The sequence below is a fragment of the Prionailurus bengalensis genome, chromosome C1 (genome assembly GCF_016509475.1).
Source record: "Prionailurus bengalensis isolate Pbe53 chromosome C1, Fcat_Pben_1.1_paternal_pri, whole genome shotgun sequence".
NCBI classification, from domain to species: Eukaryota; Metazoa; Chordata; class Mammalia; order Carnivora; family Felidae; genus Prionailurus; species Prionailurus bengalensis.
The window spans coordinates 176933056-176953706 of record NC_057345.1 but is presented as its reverse complement, the minus strand read 5'-3'; the positions used below and the strand labels follow the sequence as shown (position 1 = coordinate 176953706).

Below are 20651 nucleotides of genomic sequence, written 5' to 3'. Positions count from 1 at the left end.
TACCTTAGCTGAGGGCAGTTTGTGGGAGGGTCTTAACTCCTCTGAGTTAATCTGCTTATTAAAAAGACTGAGGTGTACAAAATTTCATTGTCTTTGAGTTCATTTTATGGAAAGTCATACATTCAAGTAAGAAGAATCATTTTAATCAGTTTCATTTTTTAAGTCATGATTGTTCTTTGTTATTGTTATAAGGGTAGATGTGTTTATTCCTACCTTATTGTTGTACAAAAATGTATTTGAATTGCTTTTGACCTAGTTAAGGTTGTTGTTGGTTAACTTTAAATATTTATTCTTCAGTTTTTAACATGGAAATTTTCATAAAACTAATTATGAGCAAATACTGTAGAAAATATAATTTTATCTTGTCCCTTTTTCTCCTAATTAGGGACAACGAGGTACACATGGTATGCCTGGAAAACCTGGGCCAATGGTGAGTTATATGACTTTCATATTTGTTCATTTATTTATTGTTCCATTTGTACATTCATTAAAATTTACAGAGCACCCACTGTATCTCAGACACTTGGAATAAAAAGATGATAAACACACAGAATTTATCTTTGGGAACTGCCTTATCTATCAAGGAAGAGAGATATATCGATTAATAATGTATCATAATGCTGTTGCTAACTGCTATGCTATAGAGTGCAACATGGTATGGAGTACCTGCACCTACGTTTATAGTGAGATAAATATATCAAGGAAGACTTTAAAAGGAGTAACTTTCAAGCTAAGATTTGAAAGATGAGTGTATAAAATGAACAGGAATATAGCATGGTATATAGGATGGATAGATGAAAAAAACATGAGTTCAGGGGAATACTAGGAGGGTAAATCAGATTTGAATTATTTGCCCTTAGGATATTTTCTCCCTCGTTATTCATAAAAAGGAAACAAAAGAAGGGAGAAAAAGAATGACTATAGTTTAAAAGAGATTTTGTTACTGAAAAACTGATGGAATTAAAACAAATCCTCAGAGAAGAATCAGGATAACCTAGAATGGAATTCCTCTTATACTCATTTCCTTTAAATCTGACCTTTAAGTCAATGGCTTAAACTCTGCGCATGTCTTCCCAAATGTAGGATGGTGACAAATATCCACATATTAGCCCTTCAAAAATCACTTTGAAATATCCTAATGATTCTTAAGCATCATTTTTTTAAAGAGACCTAGATTATGGTATAAAACATAACTTTCTCAAAACTGTATTACTTGGTTAATACAAAGAAAGTACATCTCTCAAGAAGCAGTTATTTCAAACAATTTGTGTTTTGATGGACTTACTCTCATATAGTACAACTAAGAAATTCTATTGTGTTTAATACCACTGGACAAGTTTTTTAGCACTATTTCATATCAATGTTGGAAGATTCTATAATAAAATTACATTATCTTTGTGATGTTAAAGTACTAAGTGGATTATTCTCATGTGTCAAAATACAGAATGTTGTCAAAGAATAAAAGATGACTTAATTAGATATTAATTTAAAAATCTGATCACTTTTCTGGTTTCATTTAATAGGGTCCTCTTGGGATTCCTGGATCTTCCGGTTTTCCAGGAAATCCTGGAATGAAGGTAAAATGTTAATATATTTAGCTCTTGATTATAAGAATTACTTGATGATATGAGAATGTCATTAATTGTATGGAAGTCACTCTTTTTTTTTTTTTTTCAACGTTTATTTATTTTTGGGACAGAGAGAGACAGAGCATGAGCGGGGGAGGGGCATAGAGAGAGGGAGACACAGAATCAGAAACAGGCTCCAGGCTCTGAGCCATCCGCCCAGAGCCTGACGCGGGGCTCGAACTCCCGGACCGCGAGATCGTGACCTGGCTGAAGTCGGACGCTTAACCGACTGCGCCACCCAGGCGCCCCTGGAAGTCACTCTTAACAAAGGAAAAAACCTAGAGCATTCTCAGTGTGTATAATGGTAGGAAAAGAAATAAATTTAAAAATGAGATTACTATGCAATATGTAGTTAAAGGAGAATTACTGCTAATCATACAATTGTAATATCAAAGATTCCACTGCATTAGAACTCTAAAATAGACAATTGTAACAGCTGCAAAGAGTAAGAGATTAATCTGAATTGGAACTCTGCTCTTGGATACAGTGCCTGGCAGTAATAAATAGCAGAGTGTTCTAAACAATAGGAGGTTAAAATAAATCAAAGGTTGTCAAAAGGCTGTTCTTTCACACAATGCTGGCTTTCACTCCAACCCAGGCCCCCTACCATTTACACAACCATGAAAGGAATAGGCAGGGAGGCTATTTGGCTTTCCACAGGGGACTGGATTAAAGCATTCTGCTGGGATGATTTACATCTGTAGTGAGTCACAATGTGTTCTTTCAGTATTTTGGGTGATAAATTCAAGGATTACAGTAAGAGGTTATTAAGATTATATTAGCTAAATTAGTGAATACATTCAGAACACTGTTTTCACACTGTAAACAACACAGTACATTGGATTACCCCTCACGCCCAGTTTCCCTTGGCCATAATTTTCTTCATCTCAAAGGGATTTACTCACAAGATTCTGCTGTACAAAAATGATTGTGGCCATGGCAGTCACTTTCCTTCTGTAAGTCTTGTTTTCTCATGGGATTTTGTTGAAGATTACATGAGAGAGCAATGCAAACTCTAATACTGCCTGATGCAGAGGATGCCCTCAATATAGGTCCTTGCTTCTCGTTGGTAGTGCTACACAAATGGGCTTTGAACTGTGAAACAAAAACAACAAAAAGTCCATAGCTAACATTTCAAATACTCTCAAATGTGAGTCATCGGGTTAAATTATTCTTCGGGCTCTCTCTAACACTGTCTTTAAACTCTGTGCCACAGGAATGCTGCTACTTTAAAATGATGCTGTCCCTAAGTCATTTCATCAACCAGTCCCTTGTTTCACTGAGAGCTCACTGTGCACTCAAGCAGATAAGACTTTCTTGAGATCCCTCTGTTTCTGATCTCCCTGAAGTGCTAATCCTACCACCACTGACTCTGGCCATGGAGGGCCCAACCTCCCATGTTCCCATCAAAATATACAAAACTCCTTCTCTCCTTCCTGTGAGACCCTCTACCCTCAAACTGAGCTTTGGCCAGAGAATTAAGGAAAGAATACTCACAATGCCCAGGACTAAGACTTGGCAGAAAGTAGTTTCTGCTCCTACTATGGCATCTAGTGAAGACCTCATTAGCAATGGCAATTTATATAACAGCTCACTCTGCATAATTCCTTCTCCTCCTGGGTTTTTCTAGTACTGGCTTTTGGCTACTAAAGACTGTTTAATAAAGTCAAATGCTTAGCAAAACTGGTTTTCTCAGAAATTGTTTGCCTATCCTACCATCCTCCCCTGCCAAGCATAAAGTTTCCAGATCTTCATTTTTGGCCACGATTCTGCTATACCTATAAAGTACTTCCATGGTCTCTGTTTCTCTGGATGAAAAATAAACTTCCATATCCAGTTCTTCGAATTTCAGAGAGTCAGTAGGGATTTTATATATTTATTAGCACTAATGAACCTCCTCAGGCTTAGAATTTTAGTTCTGAAATTCTAGGTCCAGATTTCTCTAGGATTAGATCTACATTGGGACCTAATATGTTGGATAAAATACAGAAACCCACTTAGGTTTAAACTTCAGATAAGTAAAGAATAAACTTTTCATATAGATATGTTCCAAATATTGCCTGGGACAAACTTACACTTAAATTATTTGTTATTTATCTGAATTAAAACTTAACGAGGCATCTATTTTTATTTACTATCTGGACTACTTTCATGGGTTGAAATAAGGGTAGATATCAGGTTACCTTGACCACTTTACTCTGCTGTTAATACTGAAGATATTATCATACTTGATGGGTTGGAAAATGAGTCTACTCCTTAAGCTACTCCTTAAGCTACTCCATACACAACCCTTATAAACTGATTAGTGCTCATCACCCTTTAAAAATACTTGAGTATAGCATGTAGGGCTCCAAATAAGCAATAAACTTTGAATGACACCACATTTATATTTTTCTTATAACATTTCTTTTTGTACCCATTTAGGGAGAAGCGGGTCCCACTGGGGCAAGAGGCCCTGAAGGTCCCCAGGGACAAAGAGGTGAAACTGGGCCACCAGGTCCAGTGGGCTCTCAAGGTCTTCCCGTAAGTTCCCAGTACATTTAAGAATTGTGTTCTTGACAGAAAGCTTGACATCTTTTATAACGTCAGAACAGTTTTAATATATCCTCTTTGAATTCTGAATGAGTGTTTCCAACTGATTAAAGAAACCTATTTCTCTTGTCAACTCTGCAAAATTTTATCTATTTTATGGAAGAGGGAATTAGTCATAAAGTGAGTTTTATGATATAATGGTGGTTGATTTTTTTAATGTTTATTTTTGAGAAAGAGAGAGAGAGAGAGAGAGAGTGTGTGTGTGTGTGTGAGTTAGAGAGGGGCAGAGAGAAACAGAGACAAAATCTGAAGCAGACTCCAGGCTTAGAGCTGTCTGTCAGCGTAGAGCCTGGCATGGTGCTCGAACTCAGGTTCCCCACGGTGGTTGTTTTTACAATAATTTTTCTGCCTCCTTTTGGAATGTGGGTGGACATCTGGATAGCATCCTAGATATGGCTTAATATTTTGTAAACTTTTCATGGATCTTTTAGGGTGCAGTAGGAACTGATGGTACACCTGGTGCCAAAGGCCCAACGGTGAGTAACTAACTGCATCAATGCCACGTGAAGTTCAAATGGGTGCAATCCTTTGGACATTGACAGTAGACTTCTACTGGGTTCTCTGCTCATCATGTCACTCTTCTACTCTGACAGGGCTCTCCAGGTACCTCTGGTCCTCCTGGCTTAGCAGGGCCCCCTGGATCTCCAGGACCTCAGGGTAGCACAGGACCTCCAGGAATTCGAGGCCAACCGGTAATGTCCTTTCAAATAACTATCATCCATTAGTATAATCCAACTAAGATCACCACGCAAAATAATATTCAGTGAGAGCCAATGAAACATGGATAATGGGACATATCTGAGTGAGGCAAGTGAAGATAGGAATCTTTGTAAAGTGGAAGCCACATGTTAATGTACAATTTAGGTGTTTAAATTCAAAAGGGAACATTATTACATTGTGTTAAATTTTAGTGGTTTTTTAAAATTTAAAATAATAAGGTCATAACTTTATAGTCTATCTCATAGATATTTATGAGTGGTTGAATAGTACACATTATAAAAATATTTTCCAAGCCAGTGTGAAGAAATGTGGAGGTTATAATGACGATTTGGTTAAAAATGGGTTCACCAGCTATTTCTTGAGAGTTATCTTGAAGAGTGGTTCCACCATATTATTCATATTGAATGAAATTTCCGTATTTTGTGAAATTATTTATTAGAAAAAATGTTATGCTAAACCCATAAGAAATAAACACATTGAGAAGTTGTGCTTATATATTTTTAGCTTCTGTATAAAAATTAAAACTTTCTTTCTTAGCACTACCTAAAACAAATATTTTAGATTCTGTTCCAAGTAACTTAGTTATGCTAATAAATCCCTTTAAATCCTGGTGGCAGATTTATTAAAACATGAGTGTTGCTGATATTTCACATTTGATTTTATCATGTTCTCTTAGCCACCTGGTTCCCACAGGTTTAACTGGTATTTAAAGACACATACACACCAAAACCCTAGAACACTCCGAAGATGAAATGCTGAATTTGAACTTGTCAAACTCTCAATAAGTAGAACATAAATATAAAGTTATTTTGATTCTGGGTAAATAACTCTACTTCCTAAAATATACCCTAAATAGATTTATCTGTAAAAGTTGTCACTGTTAGTTCTAATTTTAATTATAAAATTGGAATAACTGAATAATTCTAATTTTCCTAGTATGCATGATAAAACACACAAGATTTTAAAAATAAGTCCTTTGAAGACCACTGTAAAATAGACAGACTTCTATAAACTACTTATACTGGGTTTTATAAAATTTCACATACATTCTACAAGATTTGCAAAATTAGAAAAAATGTTAATACAGACTCAGCTGCAGAAAGTTTTTAGGGCCTGTTAACTGTAATTAATTAAAGCAAGTTGGACTGGCTAAAAGTCCTGGGTTTTATAACTATTGATACTTTTATTTTAGGGTGATCCAGGAGTTCCAGGTTTCAAAGGAGAAGCTGGCCCCAAAGGGGAACCAGTAAGTCTTCGTTTTGTTTGTTTGTTTGTTTGTTTGTTTGTTTCAATGATAAGAAGACCATGAATATTGTCCAGCAGTGCACAGGTCAAAATGCTCAAGTGTTTAAAATAATATCAATGAGAAATATAACTTTGAGTGGCAATACTTTAGTTTAAACTTGTAACTGACTTCATTACTTTGGATGGAAATAGTTTAATATAGTTTAAAATTTGTAATTGACTTATTTAAATGAAGCTTTTGATTATAATTCAGTTGTCAAATGGCTGTTGCTGGTAACTGTCCTTCTGTTTTTAATAGGGGCCACATGGTATTCAGGGTCCAATAGGTCCACCTGGTGAAGAAGGCAAAAGAGGTCCCCGAGGTGATCCAGGAACAGTTGGTCCTCCAGGCCCAATGGGAGAAAGGGTAAAATTTGAATAATAAGATAAATTCTTAGAGTTGTGTGTGTGTGTGGGGGGCGGATTATGTGGGGAGCTTTGGGGATAATAAGGAAAGCTAGAGTCATTGAAAGAATTGCTTGCAAATGCATTGCACAGTTAAGTATGGTTAACTGTGTATTAAAGGAACCAACTGTCTAATAATTATTGCCCATTCATTCATTCATTCATTCAGCCAACACTGACACTGTGCCAATTCGATATATTGGTACGTAGGATACATCAGTGAACAAGAAGGCTATGGTCCCAGCCTTCATGTGGGGGCTAGTAAGCAACAGTTTATTCTAGTGGGGAGGTAAGCAATAAACAAGTCAACAGGCAAACAAAAATATAATTATACATTTTAATGAGCTCCATATACACTTAGGAAATTACAGGGTGATGTGGTAGAGAGTAGCTTTGAGTATGTGATAGTAGTGTGACATTAAATTAGGTGGTTAAGAAGTGGATTCTTTGGGAAGATGGCATTTTAGCTGATACCTGAAGATGAGGACAAACCAGCAAGAGACCTTATAAGAATAAGAACACTGTCAGCAGAGGAAATGGTTAGCGCAAAGCCAGCAAGGGCTTGGTGATTTTAGAGATTAGAAGAGGTTGCTGTGACTGGAGTATAATGAAACAGGTCTGTAGGGGACAATGATAATATCACCTTACATTTGTAGAGACGTTCAAAGAATGCACAGTACTTCACATACAAGACAATACTAATGTATGTCATCACTGACGTTTTGATCATGGTAGATGGTGCCATTCCTTTGCTGCTTATCTAGATACCATTTTGCTCTATGTTTATTTTACAATTAATTGTTAGGATAGTTCTTAATTTGAATAATTTTTTGGCTTGATACTTACATATTCTCAAAAATTTAAAATCTTTAAATATTTCTATGTAGTTAGGGTTTTGTCCCTTACACTTTATCTTTTGCCATGTTGGCTTGATCACAACTCCTAATACCTTGTAATGCCAAAAATAAAAATTACCCACTCATTATATATTACAAAAACATCAACAACAATTAAGAATCTCATTTTGGTCATTTGTAGGGTGCTCCTGGCAATCGTGGTTTTCCAGGCTCTGATGGTTTACCTGGACCAAAGGTGAGGTTATCCCATCCATGTTGACATTCATGTGGGTGGTGCCCCAAAAGATGCCGTTGTCCAGAATGGTGATCTAGCTTTGGTCCACATGGCTTCAGATCCAGAAAAGAGTCAGACACAGATGTCAAGCCTAATGCCAAATCCCTCTTGTGCAATTTATGTATTATAGATAGCTAGGGGAGAAGGATAATGGTTGCAAGTATGTAGGAGTTTGTTTTCGACTTCCTGGAGACCCAGCTGAGAACAAAAGGTCACAGACCTTTCCTTTATCTAGAAATTTAGACTCTAGAATTTTGGTGTTCCCCCTCACCCAAATCTAGATTATTGGAGTGATAATCTAAATACAATTTTTATTAATAATGAAAAGCCATTATTCTACAAGAACTAGGAGTTAGAACAAAATATGTAGTGATAGTTTTTGTAACTTTGTAATCACTTTGACAAAGTATTTGTATGTTATTCTAGTGCTTTGATTTGTAACGGGCAATTTTGATATTCACTTGCTTTTATCTTCCTGCACTGTTTCTGTTTTCTGACACATTCTGCTTTGCATTGGAACAGGGGGCTCAAGGAGAGAGGGGTCCTGTAGGTTCTTCAGGACCTAAAGGAGGCCAGGGGGACCCAGGACGTCCAGGTGAACCTGGCCTTCCAGGTGCTCGGGTAAGAACACAGCAGTTTGCTACATCGACCCAGAACAGCTCGTCGGTACTCAGTGAAGTGTTTTTTAATTAAGCTAGCTTTTACAAGTTGGATCATTTCTTTTGCTTTTACGATTTTGACCTGATTTACTATTTTTAAAAAAACTGCTTTGTTATTTTCATGACATATAGAAAAACATGGTAATTGCTAGTCTCCCTTTCTCAAAGGAGTATGCATTAATAGTTTTGCCACTTGACATGGAAAAAAAAATCCTGTTTGCCAATTTTTATTTTTCTTTACTTGCTAACAAAAACCTGTTTGGCTTCTGGCAGAGAGAATTCCTGATAAATTTCATCCTGAACAAAATGTTACTTGAAAATTCATTTGAAGTGTGTAATTGCTGTTACATTCAGTTGTCCACAATGCTCCTTAAAAAGAAAAGAATTATACAAAAAGTTGTTGGATGGAAATATACATTTGGCTCCACATAATCTTGAACCCAACACTTTTATTTATTTATTTATTTATTTATTTATTAACATTTATTCATTTTTTGAGAGACAGAGAGAGACAGTGTGAGCAGGGGAGGGGCAAAGAGAGAGGGAGACACAGAATCTGAAGCAGGTTCCAGGCTCTGAGCTGTCAGCACAGAGCCCGACGCAAGGCTCGAACTCACAAACTGAGATTATGATCTGAGCCAAAGTCAGACCCTTAACTGTCTGAGCCACCCAGGTACCCCATACCCAGTGTTTTTAAATATATGAATAAAAGTCTACTACAGCCCTTTCTCCTTCTATGTAGGAAACTGGAACTTTCTTAGAACTTCTTCCCTAGATACCTAATAAAGTTGGAATGCCAGGTGAATGAGCAGTCAGCATTGCTTATAGTAAAAATGATGCCCGACTGTAGACCACATCTGGACCTGGGAGGACTATGAATTATAAAAACCTTGTAGGGGAGCATGACTTTGGGCATCCTGAGTTTGGAGAAACTGGTACCTGCACATTCACCTTGCCAGGATCAGTATACTGCGTTCGAGGTGCTGTTACAAATACTGGTTACCTGAGATTTCTAAGCCAAAATGGCTCCTGTCCCCGCCATGTAGACTCATTTCCTGACATCTGGCCTGTCCATTGTAGAAGGCTTAGATGATGCCCTTGGAGGCCATGCTGTGAGGGCTGACCCCAGTGGAGAGTCCCACGTGATGCTGCCTGTTGGCATGCTGTGTTTTCTGCCCTGTATCCTTCCAAAACCAGGCTGGGGGAGGCCCATGATTAGCCTGTGAAGTTTGTCTAGAGGAGCCTAAGGCCACTGAGAATGGGCATTGCATAGTGGAACTGGATCCTTTTAATGAAGTGCTATTTTTACTCTCTAGAATCTTTTTTTAAAAAGCTTATTTATTTATTTATTTTGATAGAGAGAGAGAGAGTGAGCAGGGGAGGGGCAGAGAGAGAGAGGGAGAGAGCAAATCCTAAGCAGGCTCCACACTGTCAGCGCAGAGCTTGACATGGGGCTCAAACTCACAAACTCTGAGATCATGACCTGAGCCGAAATCGAGAGTTGGATGTTTAACGGACTGAGCCACCCAGGTGTCCCTACTCTCTAGAATCTTTACCTCAGTTGCAGGTCAGCAACAAAATGACAATCACTTTTAATTTTCAGGGTCTGACAGGAAATCCTGGTGTTCAAGGTCCTGAAGGAAAGCTTGGGCCTTTGGTAAGTGACATAAACAGAAATCCATAGCCATGATAGACATATAACGTAAGATGTTTATTTGAGGTTAATGTTTTTAATCATGTGAGTGCTGATCATATTTACATGTTTAAAATGCCGAAGCAAATTCATAGGATCTTCATATTTTAAAATTCACTAAAAATTGATCAAGTTTAATTGATATAAATGTTTGAGATTGAAGTTGCTTCTCTAACATCTGGGGAAAAAGTCGAAATTATGTATTCTTCCAGTATTGGTGAAATTTGTCTACTGGAAACATTCTCATTTCATAAGTGTCCTCCCAACTTTATAGGTTTAAGAGATAAGTAGGTATGACTTTTGGTAACTTATGTATTCTAGGCCCTTCCTTTATACCAAAAAATGTGAAATGAAGTCCCAAATTTTCATTACCGCAAGCTAGAGTAAATTAAAGAGTAAAAGGATAATTTCCCCTAGGAATAGAAGAGCGTAAGGAGCCGTGAAGATGAGGGTCATGTGTAGAACCAGAGTAAAATCTCTGTTCTAAATACTCAGCATCCTTCAGCACTTTTTTTTAAAACACTCAACTGTTCTGATTCACTGAGAAAAAGATGAAGGATAATTTAAAACTTATATAACTTTCATAAGTAAGCAAAGAAAGGCAAGTGACAATTTGGGTGACCTGATATTCAGAGAGAATTTACGTAAAACTTACATTGCGCCTGTCAATTTTGTAGGGTGCTCCGGGGGAGGATGGCCGGCCAGGTCCTCCAGGCTCCATAGGAATCAGAGGGCAGCCCGGGAGTATGGGTCTTCCAGGCCCCAAAGGTAGCAGTGTGAGTACAGTGCATATGTTTGCTATCTCATCATCATCCTCACCTGAAGTAGGCATGTTATGAGCAAACTGATTGAATTTTAAGATAGTTTTCTATTCTTTCTTTTAGGGTGACCCTGGGAAACCTGGAGAAGCAGGAAATGCTGGTGTTCCTGGGCAGAGGGTAACTATACAAACGTTTCTGCCAAAAGGGAGGAAATATATATAAATATATATGAAATGACCCAAATGTCTCACGGCCTTACTTCACATATTATCTCTGTGTGATATTAGGGAGCTCCTGGAAAAGATGGTGAAGTTGGTCCTTCTGGTCCTGTGGGCCCCCCGGTATGTGATCTTTTAGCGATAATTACATTCACATTGCACTTTTCGATGATGTTTGTTTAAGACTTTACTTATGAGTAAGTTTCAGGGGAAGTAATGAGAAAGTGCAAGATTGAAGAATTCTAATCTTTTCTTCTGACCCCTGTGCCAGCACCTTCTGCCTTTTTAAATGGAGCGATTGGACTTTTCATTTTAAACTTCTTTAAAATGCTGATGGCAGAAGCAACCTCATTGTCCTTATGTGTCACAGTTAAGGAACATATCAACTGAACAGAATCATGTTTGACAAATACTTTGTTCTGTCTCTTATTGAAAAATATAAGTACTGAACTATACTTACATTCTTCTGATAATGTCTCATATAAATTTGTCTAAGCTAGCTGATTTTTATTTAGAGGGACTAAAAAAGAAAGTATTTTGTCCTTTGAGGTCCATCTGCATCCTAGGATTCTAAAATTAAATATTTATCAGAAATATTTTGGCATATTTATTTGTTTATGATGGGGCAATTTAAATATCTTTCTAAAATGTTAGCTTTGCTTTCTTCAGCTGCTCTAGTGTTGAAGGCCTGATTAATAGTTCTTCTAACACTGCGAACTAAATTGGAACAGAAATTAGAGCGTCCCTGTGAAAATTTTTGTAAGCCAAAATGGTGTAAAGCAAAGAAGCAATTATTAATTTATGTGAAAAATTTCTTAAGATTCCCAGAATCCCAAAATAACGTCTTTTAGGCTTTTCTGGCATATCCTAGGACATATCTCAGGCTATATCTTGCTCTAACAGATGCGCAAAATAAATCCAGATAAAGCACAGATGCTCACAGACACAGATGACGCTGAGATGCTAAGTCTAGTTCCCCAGAAAGAGTTGGGTGTGCACTGCCTCTATAACAGCTCACTGCAAAACAAACTCTGAATGCCTTTTGCCTTTTTTTCATAAAGGCAAAAATTCTCTTCGGAGTCCTTTGAGTTAGCACAAAGAGGTACTAATACAGGTCTTTCATGAAAGCAAAGTGACATAATGCCAACTTTGGAAGAGCAGGGGACACTTGTATTACCTATTTCTATTCGATGTATGAAAGTAATGAATTTTTCCATGTTCAATTTCTCCAATTTCCTCAGAAGTTTGTGTTTGGTTCCAGACAATTTTATGTTTGGATCAAAAAATAAACATATGTCCTCAGTCTCTTTTCTGGCTTTAGAAGACATTTTCTTACCAGCAGGGACCTCAAAGAATCTCATTAAACTATTTGTAATGCTAGTTTATAATCTGGCTAAAGTGAAAAGCATGTGATTGGAAAAAAAGCAAATATCAATACTTCCAGTGGGTCACATAAACAGGAAGCAGGTGTTAAGATCTGTCTCTCTTCGTGATTTTCTTTCCTTTATGACTTAGGGTCTAGCTGGGGAGAGAGGAGAACAGGGACCCCCAGGACCCACTGGCTTTCAGGTATGTAATAATTCAGTTTTCCATGTATTCTACCATTAATTAAACTGATTTTTTTTAATATAAAAAGATATGGTCAAATGATGTGAAATTCCACAATTTTTTAAAAAAGTCATCCCTCTTTTAGTAAATAAAGATTTGGATAAAACCCAACATTTTTGTTCAAAGGGAAGGAATAGATTTCCCCTGCAAAATGGATCAAAATCCAAAATTATTAACAAATTAAAATTTTTAGGTGTTCTTGATACCTCAAGAAGTTTTATTGAACTATTTTAAGGTTTATCTAGTTTTATTGACAAAATGTCTTAAAATTTTTCTTGAACAAATTTTCATGATTTATTTAAATATATTTGGTGTGGGAAATTGTTTATTATTTAATAGCATGGATAATCATAATTTGGCAAAAAAAACCTTTAGGAATGACTTAATATTATTATTATCATTATTATTCTAGCAGCCTAAAATATTGCTTTCTGACCCATAAAAACTGGACCAATGTTAAGAATCTCCTGTTAGAGTCTTAGCTCTTTTTTTTTTTTTTTTTTTTTTTTTGCTAAGTGGTGTGCAAATGAAAATCTAAACCTAGAAGCTGACTGGCTGCTGCATTATCATAGAAGATAATGGTTTTCTCATTCTGTTTTGCTTGTGTTTAAACAATATATTTTGCTTAAAAGTATAGTCATGGAGACTCCATGATATATAAAAGGTAACTTGTTAATGCTAGTGGCCTATTAAACTTTTACAAATCTACAATTTTTTTTTCTTTTTTTAGGGGCTTCCTGGTCCTCCAGGGCCTCCTGGGGAAGGTGGAAAGCCAGGTGATCAGGTAAGTTTTAAGGTAATAGTAACAATAACAATACTAAAAATTGTAGGTTCATAATATCACTTATTGTATTTGAGGTTCTGTTCTGGTTTGCCTTATCTCTCTTAATCCTCAAAGCAACCCTATATATCTAGGTATCCATATAATTATTATAACCATTTTTCAGATGAGGCAAATGAGGCACACAGATGTTATGTAACTTTCCCAAAGTGACACAGCTGATATGATTTGAATCCTGGTAGTGTGCTTCCCAAGACTGTTCTTAATCCCTAAGTCTATGTCTTGTCATATCTACAGAAGTTTACTGGAGGCTTTATAAATGGTTATGAACAGATACTGACCATTTTATTTCTATTATTTTATTAAGACATCAGTTTAATTTATTTTTCTGTGAGTGATTCACTCATTCACTTAACCTTTCAACAAATATTTATCATACCTGGCCCCCACCAGTTGAACAAGATGGACATGAGATAGAGTTTCTGGGGAGGCACTGTGTGTATGGGTGCACCTAATTCAGACTTGGGGATTTAGGGAAAGTCTCCCAGACCAGGTAATATATTTTATGAGATCTGAAGGATGAGTGATGGTAAGGGAGGAGAAGGGAAGGTAATAAAATACTCCGGGAAATGGGAACAGCAGGTGCAAAGGTTTTGCTGATCAAATTAAGGCACTGAATAAATTTGGTAAGTCAGGAATGCAGAGTATAACTTGAGGTAGAGACGAGGCTGGTGGGTGAATCAGGAGCCAGATTATAGAAAGTCTGAATTTGAATATTATTTGCTCTTATTCTTCTAATGGAAGATGATGAAAGGCTTTTAAGTAGGGAGTAGTATGACTAGATTTGGGTTTTATGAAGACCACACCACATGAAGAACAATACATTTCAGATTGGCGGCCCACTTGATACAGTTTTTGTTTTGTTTCATGTTTTTAGAAAAAGGCAAAGTTTTTTTGAGGAATTTACATAAGAGGCAGGTCCCTAAGTCAGTAGTAGCAGTGACGTTCTAGTGTGGCTGCTACCAGCCTATGTGCTGGTGCTAAATGCACAGGAAATGCCAGCCCTCCATTTCAGAGGATGCGAAGTTACCATCCAAGGACAGCTTACGCTTCTTCATGTTTCACTTTGCCTGGCAAGGTCCTGGGTTGGGGACGGAAGGTGGACACTGATGCCTTATCTAAAGTTAGGACATATCCATATGCCCAAGAGAATTCTTCTAGCAGACAAATGAAAATTTCTCATGATGGAGGATTATGATGGAAGCAAACATAACTGAATATATTGAGATTAACATTTGTGATTTTGTAAACATAGACGGTAGAGGTTGTAGTGACCATAGTTATCTGTCACCTTCCAAACTGCCAGAAATATGCTACTTTGACAAAAAGTACTCTATTCAAAATATTGCAGGGTGTAATGGTATAAATCAAGACACTATGAATAGTGCACTATCTACCACAAAATTGTAAGCAATATTATATTTAGTAATTGCAAGATGTACCATTAACTACATATCACTAAAAAATACCACATAAAGCTGATTAAACTATGAGATAAAATATTTTTCTTATAAGATAAAATATTATTGAAAGAACCCTCAGATTTGTTTATATTTAGATTTTCTTTTAAACCATATATCACTCATTAGCATACCTAAAAAGAAAATGAAAGAAAAATAATTTGATTAAATTATCCTTAAAACTTCATTCAGAACCAACCCAACTTCTAAATTACTTTTCATCTCACTCTTTGACAACCATGATTTTCTACACAACATCTTTCCTTGTCATTAGTTATTATTTTCAATCAAAGAGAAAAGTTTTGAACTTCATGACAAAATTTTCTTTAGTTAAGAACAAACTGAAACTTGTAATATATCATGACTGCACTAGTTTGAACCCACAGTTCCCAGTACATTGTCCATAGTGTATAGTCAAAAAATATTTATTAAATTGAATTGGTTCTGTTTAAAAGATCAGTCTCTTTATTGCTTTTTATTTCAGTTTCATCTGTTAAAATTTGTTCACGTTAGGAAATAAAATTACTGTGTATTTTGTTGTCTCTAAAAAAACCAATGCATTATATTTCTGAGATAATATTTTGCATGTTTCATTGCCCAAAATCAAATGTTCAAGTATAATAAACATTTTTTTTTAGAAAAATATTTCCATCTAATGTATGGGCTTAGTCAAAACTTCTAATATTAAATTAAAAGAAATTAGGCATGTGATATGGAAAGATTTGTAATAAATACCTAAAATTTAGCTCAAAGCAATTCTTCCGGTTTTTAAAATTATATCTTATAGGGTGTTCCTGGAGATCCTGGAGCAGTTGGCCCATTAGGACCTAGAGTAAGTATTTTCTCCTTCGTCATTAACTTTGTTTCCATTGGCTTTAGTTTTAAAAAGCATCTTTCATCATAAACTGGGCTTTATTTTAAGCATGCAGCTTCTTTAACCTGATGAAAATCAGTCTTATGAGAAAATCTTGTGCTGTGAAACTAGCACATCCTTATTCCAGGTTCATTTCTTAACACTAAATTAGAAAATTGAGCCCCGGGACTCCTGTGTGGCTCAGTCAGTTAAGCGTCTGACTTCGGCGAAAGTCATGATCTTATGGTTTGTGAATTCGAGCCCCACCATCAGGCTCTGTGCTGACAGCTCGGTGCCTGGATCCTGCTTTGAATTCTGTCTTCATCTCTCTCTGCCCCTCCTCTGCTTGTGTTCGGCCTCTCTCTCTCAAAAATAAATATACATTAAAAAAATTTTTTAAGGAAAATTGAGCCTCAATAGTTGCTCATTTCTCAATTTTTCTCCAGTAGAAGCAGTTTTGCAGATTTCCAGAAACCTTTTTAACCTACTTTCAGATCAGTTGCTAAGACTGTCTGACATCCCAATGTTGCACTAGGGAGAACGCGGAAATCCAGGGGAAAGAGGAGAACCAGGAATAACCGGACTCCCTGGTGAGAAGGGAATGGCTGGAGGACATGGCCCTGATGGCCCAAAAGTAAGTATGGCCCTGACCAAATGTCCCAAGACTACTGCTCTGTAAACACATGACAGAACTAGAATGTGTTTCCCTTATGGTTCCAACATAATTTGATTATATGATTTTCCTCTTCAACAAATATTGAGTGAATATCTACTAGGCTTTTTCCTTGGCGCTAAAGAATCAGTTGAAAAGAAGCCTCTTTTCTGTGATGCAAATTATGGTCTAGTGTACATGGTAATACATTCTCATCTAGAAATCCATTCCTAATATGTGTTTGTGTAACTTTAACTAGTGACTTCCATTAATAAGCAGAAGCAATAAATAGAAAATTGCATAATTTATTAAGAGGTATTCCTAATTATGTGTTCCATTGTTTTTCTGTCTCAGGTTCCATAGTTCTGCTTACTAATCATATGCAAGGATGTTGTATTTTAATTATGAAAGTAGAATACATCATAAGGCAAAAATCAGTACTATTTGGTTTGGGTGCCATATTAAGATTGGTAGAAGACAAGAAGACAACTTAAGTGTAAACAATTAAAGTAGAATTTTTCATGTTCATATAACATTAGATCCTTTATCATCTTCAAGGTCCAGAGTGATTACATAGGATCTGCTTCAATTTAATCACTGAATTAGCTTGTAAGCAAGCTTAATATCGGGGGTTCATTAGAGAGAGAGTGAAATACTCTCTAAATGTAATGTCTTCATTCTTTATTAGGATCCCCATGATGTTGTCAAAAAAAGAAAAAGAAAGGCAACCATTATTTTTATTTGAATCGATGCTCAATTTCCCCAAAGAAAAAACTTGAATATATAAACCAAAAATCAAAACAGCAAAATCTTTTTTTTATTTCAAAATATCACTTCAGAGACAATTTTCACAAATGAAAAATGTAAGGCCTAAGTTGAACCATATGAAATTGCTGACATGCAACTATTTTGGGCCTACCAGAAGAGGAATTTAATGTGGCTGAATTTTAATGTTATAGTGATGAGGTCACTTATTGTTGGTTTATTTAGGGCAGTCCAGGCCCATCTGGGACCCCTGGAGATACAGGCCCACCAGGTCTTCAAGGTATGCCAGGAGAAAGAGGAATCGCAGGAACTCCTGGCCCCAAGGGTGACAGGGTAAGTCTGTTTTTTTTTAGTTCATTCATTTAGACTTTCTACGTTTCTACTGAAAATGATTTCCTGGGCAGGCTTTTACTTCTACCATCCTGGTCACAAGTCAATCAGTCTTCCTTACTTCTTTTCTTTCTTTCTTTTCTTTCTTTCTTTCTTTCTTTCTTTCTTTCTTTCTTTCTTTCTTTCTTTCTTTCAGAATGCAGAACGCAGAATGCCAGGCACTTTTCTAGGTTCAAGGGGATTTATCTATGAACAGGAGGGATAAGCCCCTGCCCTCATGAAGCATCCATGCAAATGAGAGAAAAAACACAATTAAATGAATAATGGTGTTTTGTGTGTTTTCCCAGGGTGGCATAGGAGAGAAAGGTGCTGAAGGCACAGCTGGAAATGACGGAGCAAGAGTAAGTGAAATCTCTCCTTTCCCAGCTAAGCAAGGAATCAATATTATCGTTATTATGTGAATTTGCCTGAACTCTCCAAAATAAAGTTCATTGTGTTTCTATAATAGTCAGGATTTGGAAAATGATGAATTTTGAGATTTGATGTTGAAAAATCATGGATACTCATTTTGCTTACTTTGAATTAGAGCAAGCCAAAAAGCAGTCATTGTTGAGGGAATGAAATAAAACACATTTTCCTGTGCATCTGAGACCAGTGCTTTAAGCAGGGGGGCCCTCTTTATCTTTTTCTATCATCTTTTTATTTCTCATGCAGTGTTTATTTTTGTTAAAGTGTTGATCTAATGAGCTGTTCTAGACCTCATTCCAGGGCAGGCACTTAGAGTTTTGCACAGCAGCCAAGTTGAGATAAATATTTCCCGATATACTGTATATTTAAGGATTACAAAATTACTGCCCAATGAATTAATTCTTTCATCAATAAAGAGGATGAAGAAGTGAAATGTAAAGAAAGATGGTTGATACCAAGGCATTGTTTAATGTCATGTGAGAAATTGACCTTTAATAAGCTTTAGGTCCTCAAAAATAGAATGCATTTGCAATTCTCAGGACAGACTGAATATGATTTTTTAGACATTAATGACATGATTCTCTCATGTAAGATAGAGCTCAGACATTCAACAGTCCCTGGAGTAATTCCTGATATTTGATGACATGGTTTGCTATTAGTTGTCACGCTGTGCCCTGGCAAGAGCAGTTGTGTCATACAGAAAGAGCTCACATCGAACCATCATTAACATATTGATGCTGCACATTGAGCCACTGTTAATACATTGTTTACATTAACTTTTAATAAAAAAAAGTAAAATACAGACAAGTTTTAGTCTTAGTGGTAATTTAACCCTTTTTTCTTTTTCTAACTATCTACTTAAGCGTGACACGCTTAATTTAACGAATTACAAACACGAGATATTTCTTCCCTTTTAGTTAACTCTAATGTTTAACTTCATATTTCAAAAATGGTCTAGGTAAATCTGGCATATTGTTTGTATTTTATGTCATAGATGTTCTATAGTGCATAGTAAAGTAGTGCAGTACTGTTTGAAGGCATGTTGCATTGACTGTATTTTAAGGTGAATTCTGAAATACATATCTATTGTTTCTATGAACTAACTTTGAAAATGCAGTGTGATAGGAACAGGACTTAAGCAATGACTGGTTTATTTTTAGTAATGACAATACATTGCTTTAGGGAGGAAGCAGAGCAGACCATTTATTGTAATCTCATAGTAAAGGGGAAAAATGAATAACATGCTTTCTCTGCATGAAAAAAAAATGAATTTAATGAAGTGATCCTCATATTTAATCCAATTCTTTAAGGAAATAGATTAGGGAGATTATTGAAAGATTATTGTTCCATTATAGATCTAGAGAACATGTGATCACAGTTTTCTTATGTCTTTATAAGAGCATAAAAACATGAAGTAATTTTTTGTTTTTTAAATTTCTTCCATAATACATACAAAAATTAAAAGACAAAAGAATATTTAGTCTGCATATGTAGAGGCAATGCACAAATATCAGATAGAAAACCCATTTTATTTTATTTTTTTTTTAACGTTTATTTATTTTTGAGACAGAGAGAGACAGAGCATGAACAGGGGAGGGTCAGAGAGAGAGGGAGACACAGAATCTGAAACAGGCTCCAGGCTCTGAGCGGTCAGCACAGAGCCCGACGCGGGGCTCGAACTCATGGACCGCGAGATCATGACCCTTGCCGAAGTCGGACGCTTAACCGACTGAGCCACCCAGGTGCCCCAGAAAACCCATTTTAGAAAAGCCTCCAATACAGTCAAGCAGTTTAAAGATTGTGACCACATACCAAGAAGACATGGTTTGAACCCCCATGTGATAGCGCCCTAAGCTCTGAGCCTAAAGGACTCAGCCTCAGTGTGGCTGGGTAGTTACACTCCTTGTGGTCTTAGGAGAGTGTAGAAAACTCAATGCTTTATCAGAATTTCACTTAAAAAAATAAAATAGAGTGATATTTTGTTTGTATAATTTAAGAATATAGTATTCTATACAAAAGAAGAAAAGTTTTTTTCAATCTGTTCGCAAATTTCAATATTAAATAGGCTAAGAAACGTAGAAATATTGTGGAAAAATAACATTAATTTAGAGCTAATGTTTGAACACAGTATTGTATTATGTATGGATGAAAGAGATTAAGACACTTTGTGGAGAAAATTCCAGAAGTTGTTTTAGAGTAACTAGAAAAATCTTAACAATATACAGATTATATGACTTGTTGTAGACAATATTTTGCAAAGGCAACTAAAGCAATCACAAAATAATACATTCTTTGAATGTTTGTATAATCGTGGGAAATTCCATGCATTCTTTTCCTCAACATACCTATGTTCTATTCATTAACAGGGTCTTCCAGGTCCCTTGGGCCCTCCAGGTCCTGCAGGTCCCACTGGAGAAAAGGTAGTATCATAAATTGGTATTTTGTGGACTCAGAATCATGGAGTCTGGATGATAGCTCTTTCTCATAATGTTTTCTCTTTCCTAATATGTAGTAGTTGGGCCAGATCATCTCAGAGTTCTCCCCCACTGTCTGCCCTACACACAGGGCTCAGCTTCCCCCAGG

General features: G+C 36.3%; 1 protein-coding gene across 1 annotated transcript in view; it reads left to right on the top strand.

Annotated features, from left to right (window-relative positions):
• The window catches only part of COL5A2 (collagen type V alpha 2 chain), a 146907-nt gene that overhangs the window by 104932 nt on the left and 21324 nt on the right, over window positions 1–20651 (top strand). The window contains exons 17-36 of the mRNA XM_043577277.1: window positions 386–430; window positions 1524–1577; window positions 4053–4151; window positions 4652–4696; window positions 4814–4912; window positions 6133–6186; window positions 6484–6591; window positions 7668–7721; window positions 8283–8381; window positions 10023–10076; window positions 10790–10888; window positions 10997–11050; window positions 11161–11214; window positions 12607–12660; window positions 13430–13483; window positions 15788–15832; window positions 16389–16487; window positions 17496–17603; window positions 17948–18001; window positions 20435–20488. Of these exons, the coding sequence (XP_043433212.1) occupies window positions 386–430; window positions 1524–1577; window positions 4053–4151; window positions 4652–4696; window positions 4814–4912; window positions 6133–6186; window positions 6484–6591; window positions 7668–7721; window positions 8283–8381; window positions 10023–10076; window positions 10790–10888; window positions 10997–11050; window positions 11161–11214; window positions 12607–12660; window positions 13430–13483; window positions 15788–15832; window positions 16389–16487; window positions 17496–17603; window positions 17948–18001; window positions 20435–20488 (1386 nt within the window). The remainder of the gene's footprint in view (window positions 1–385; window positions 431–1523; window positions 1578–4052; window positions 4152–4651; window positions 4697–4813; window positions 4913–6132; window positions 6187–6483; window positions 6592–7667; window positions 7722–8282; window positions 8382–10022; window positions 10077–10789; window positions 10889–10996; window positions 11051–11160; window positions 11215–12606; window positions 12661–13429; window positions 13484–15787; window positions 15833–16388; window positions 16488–17495; window positions 17604–17947; window positions 18002–20434; window positions 20489–20651) is intronic.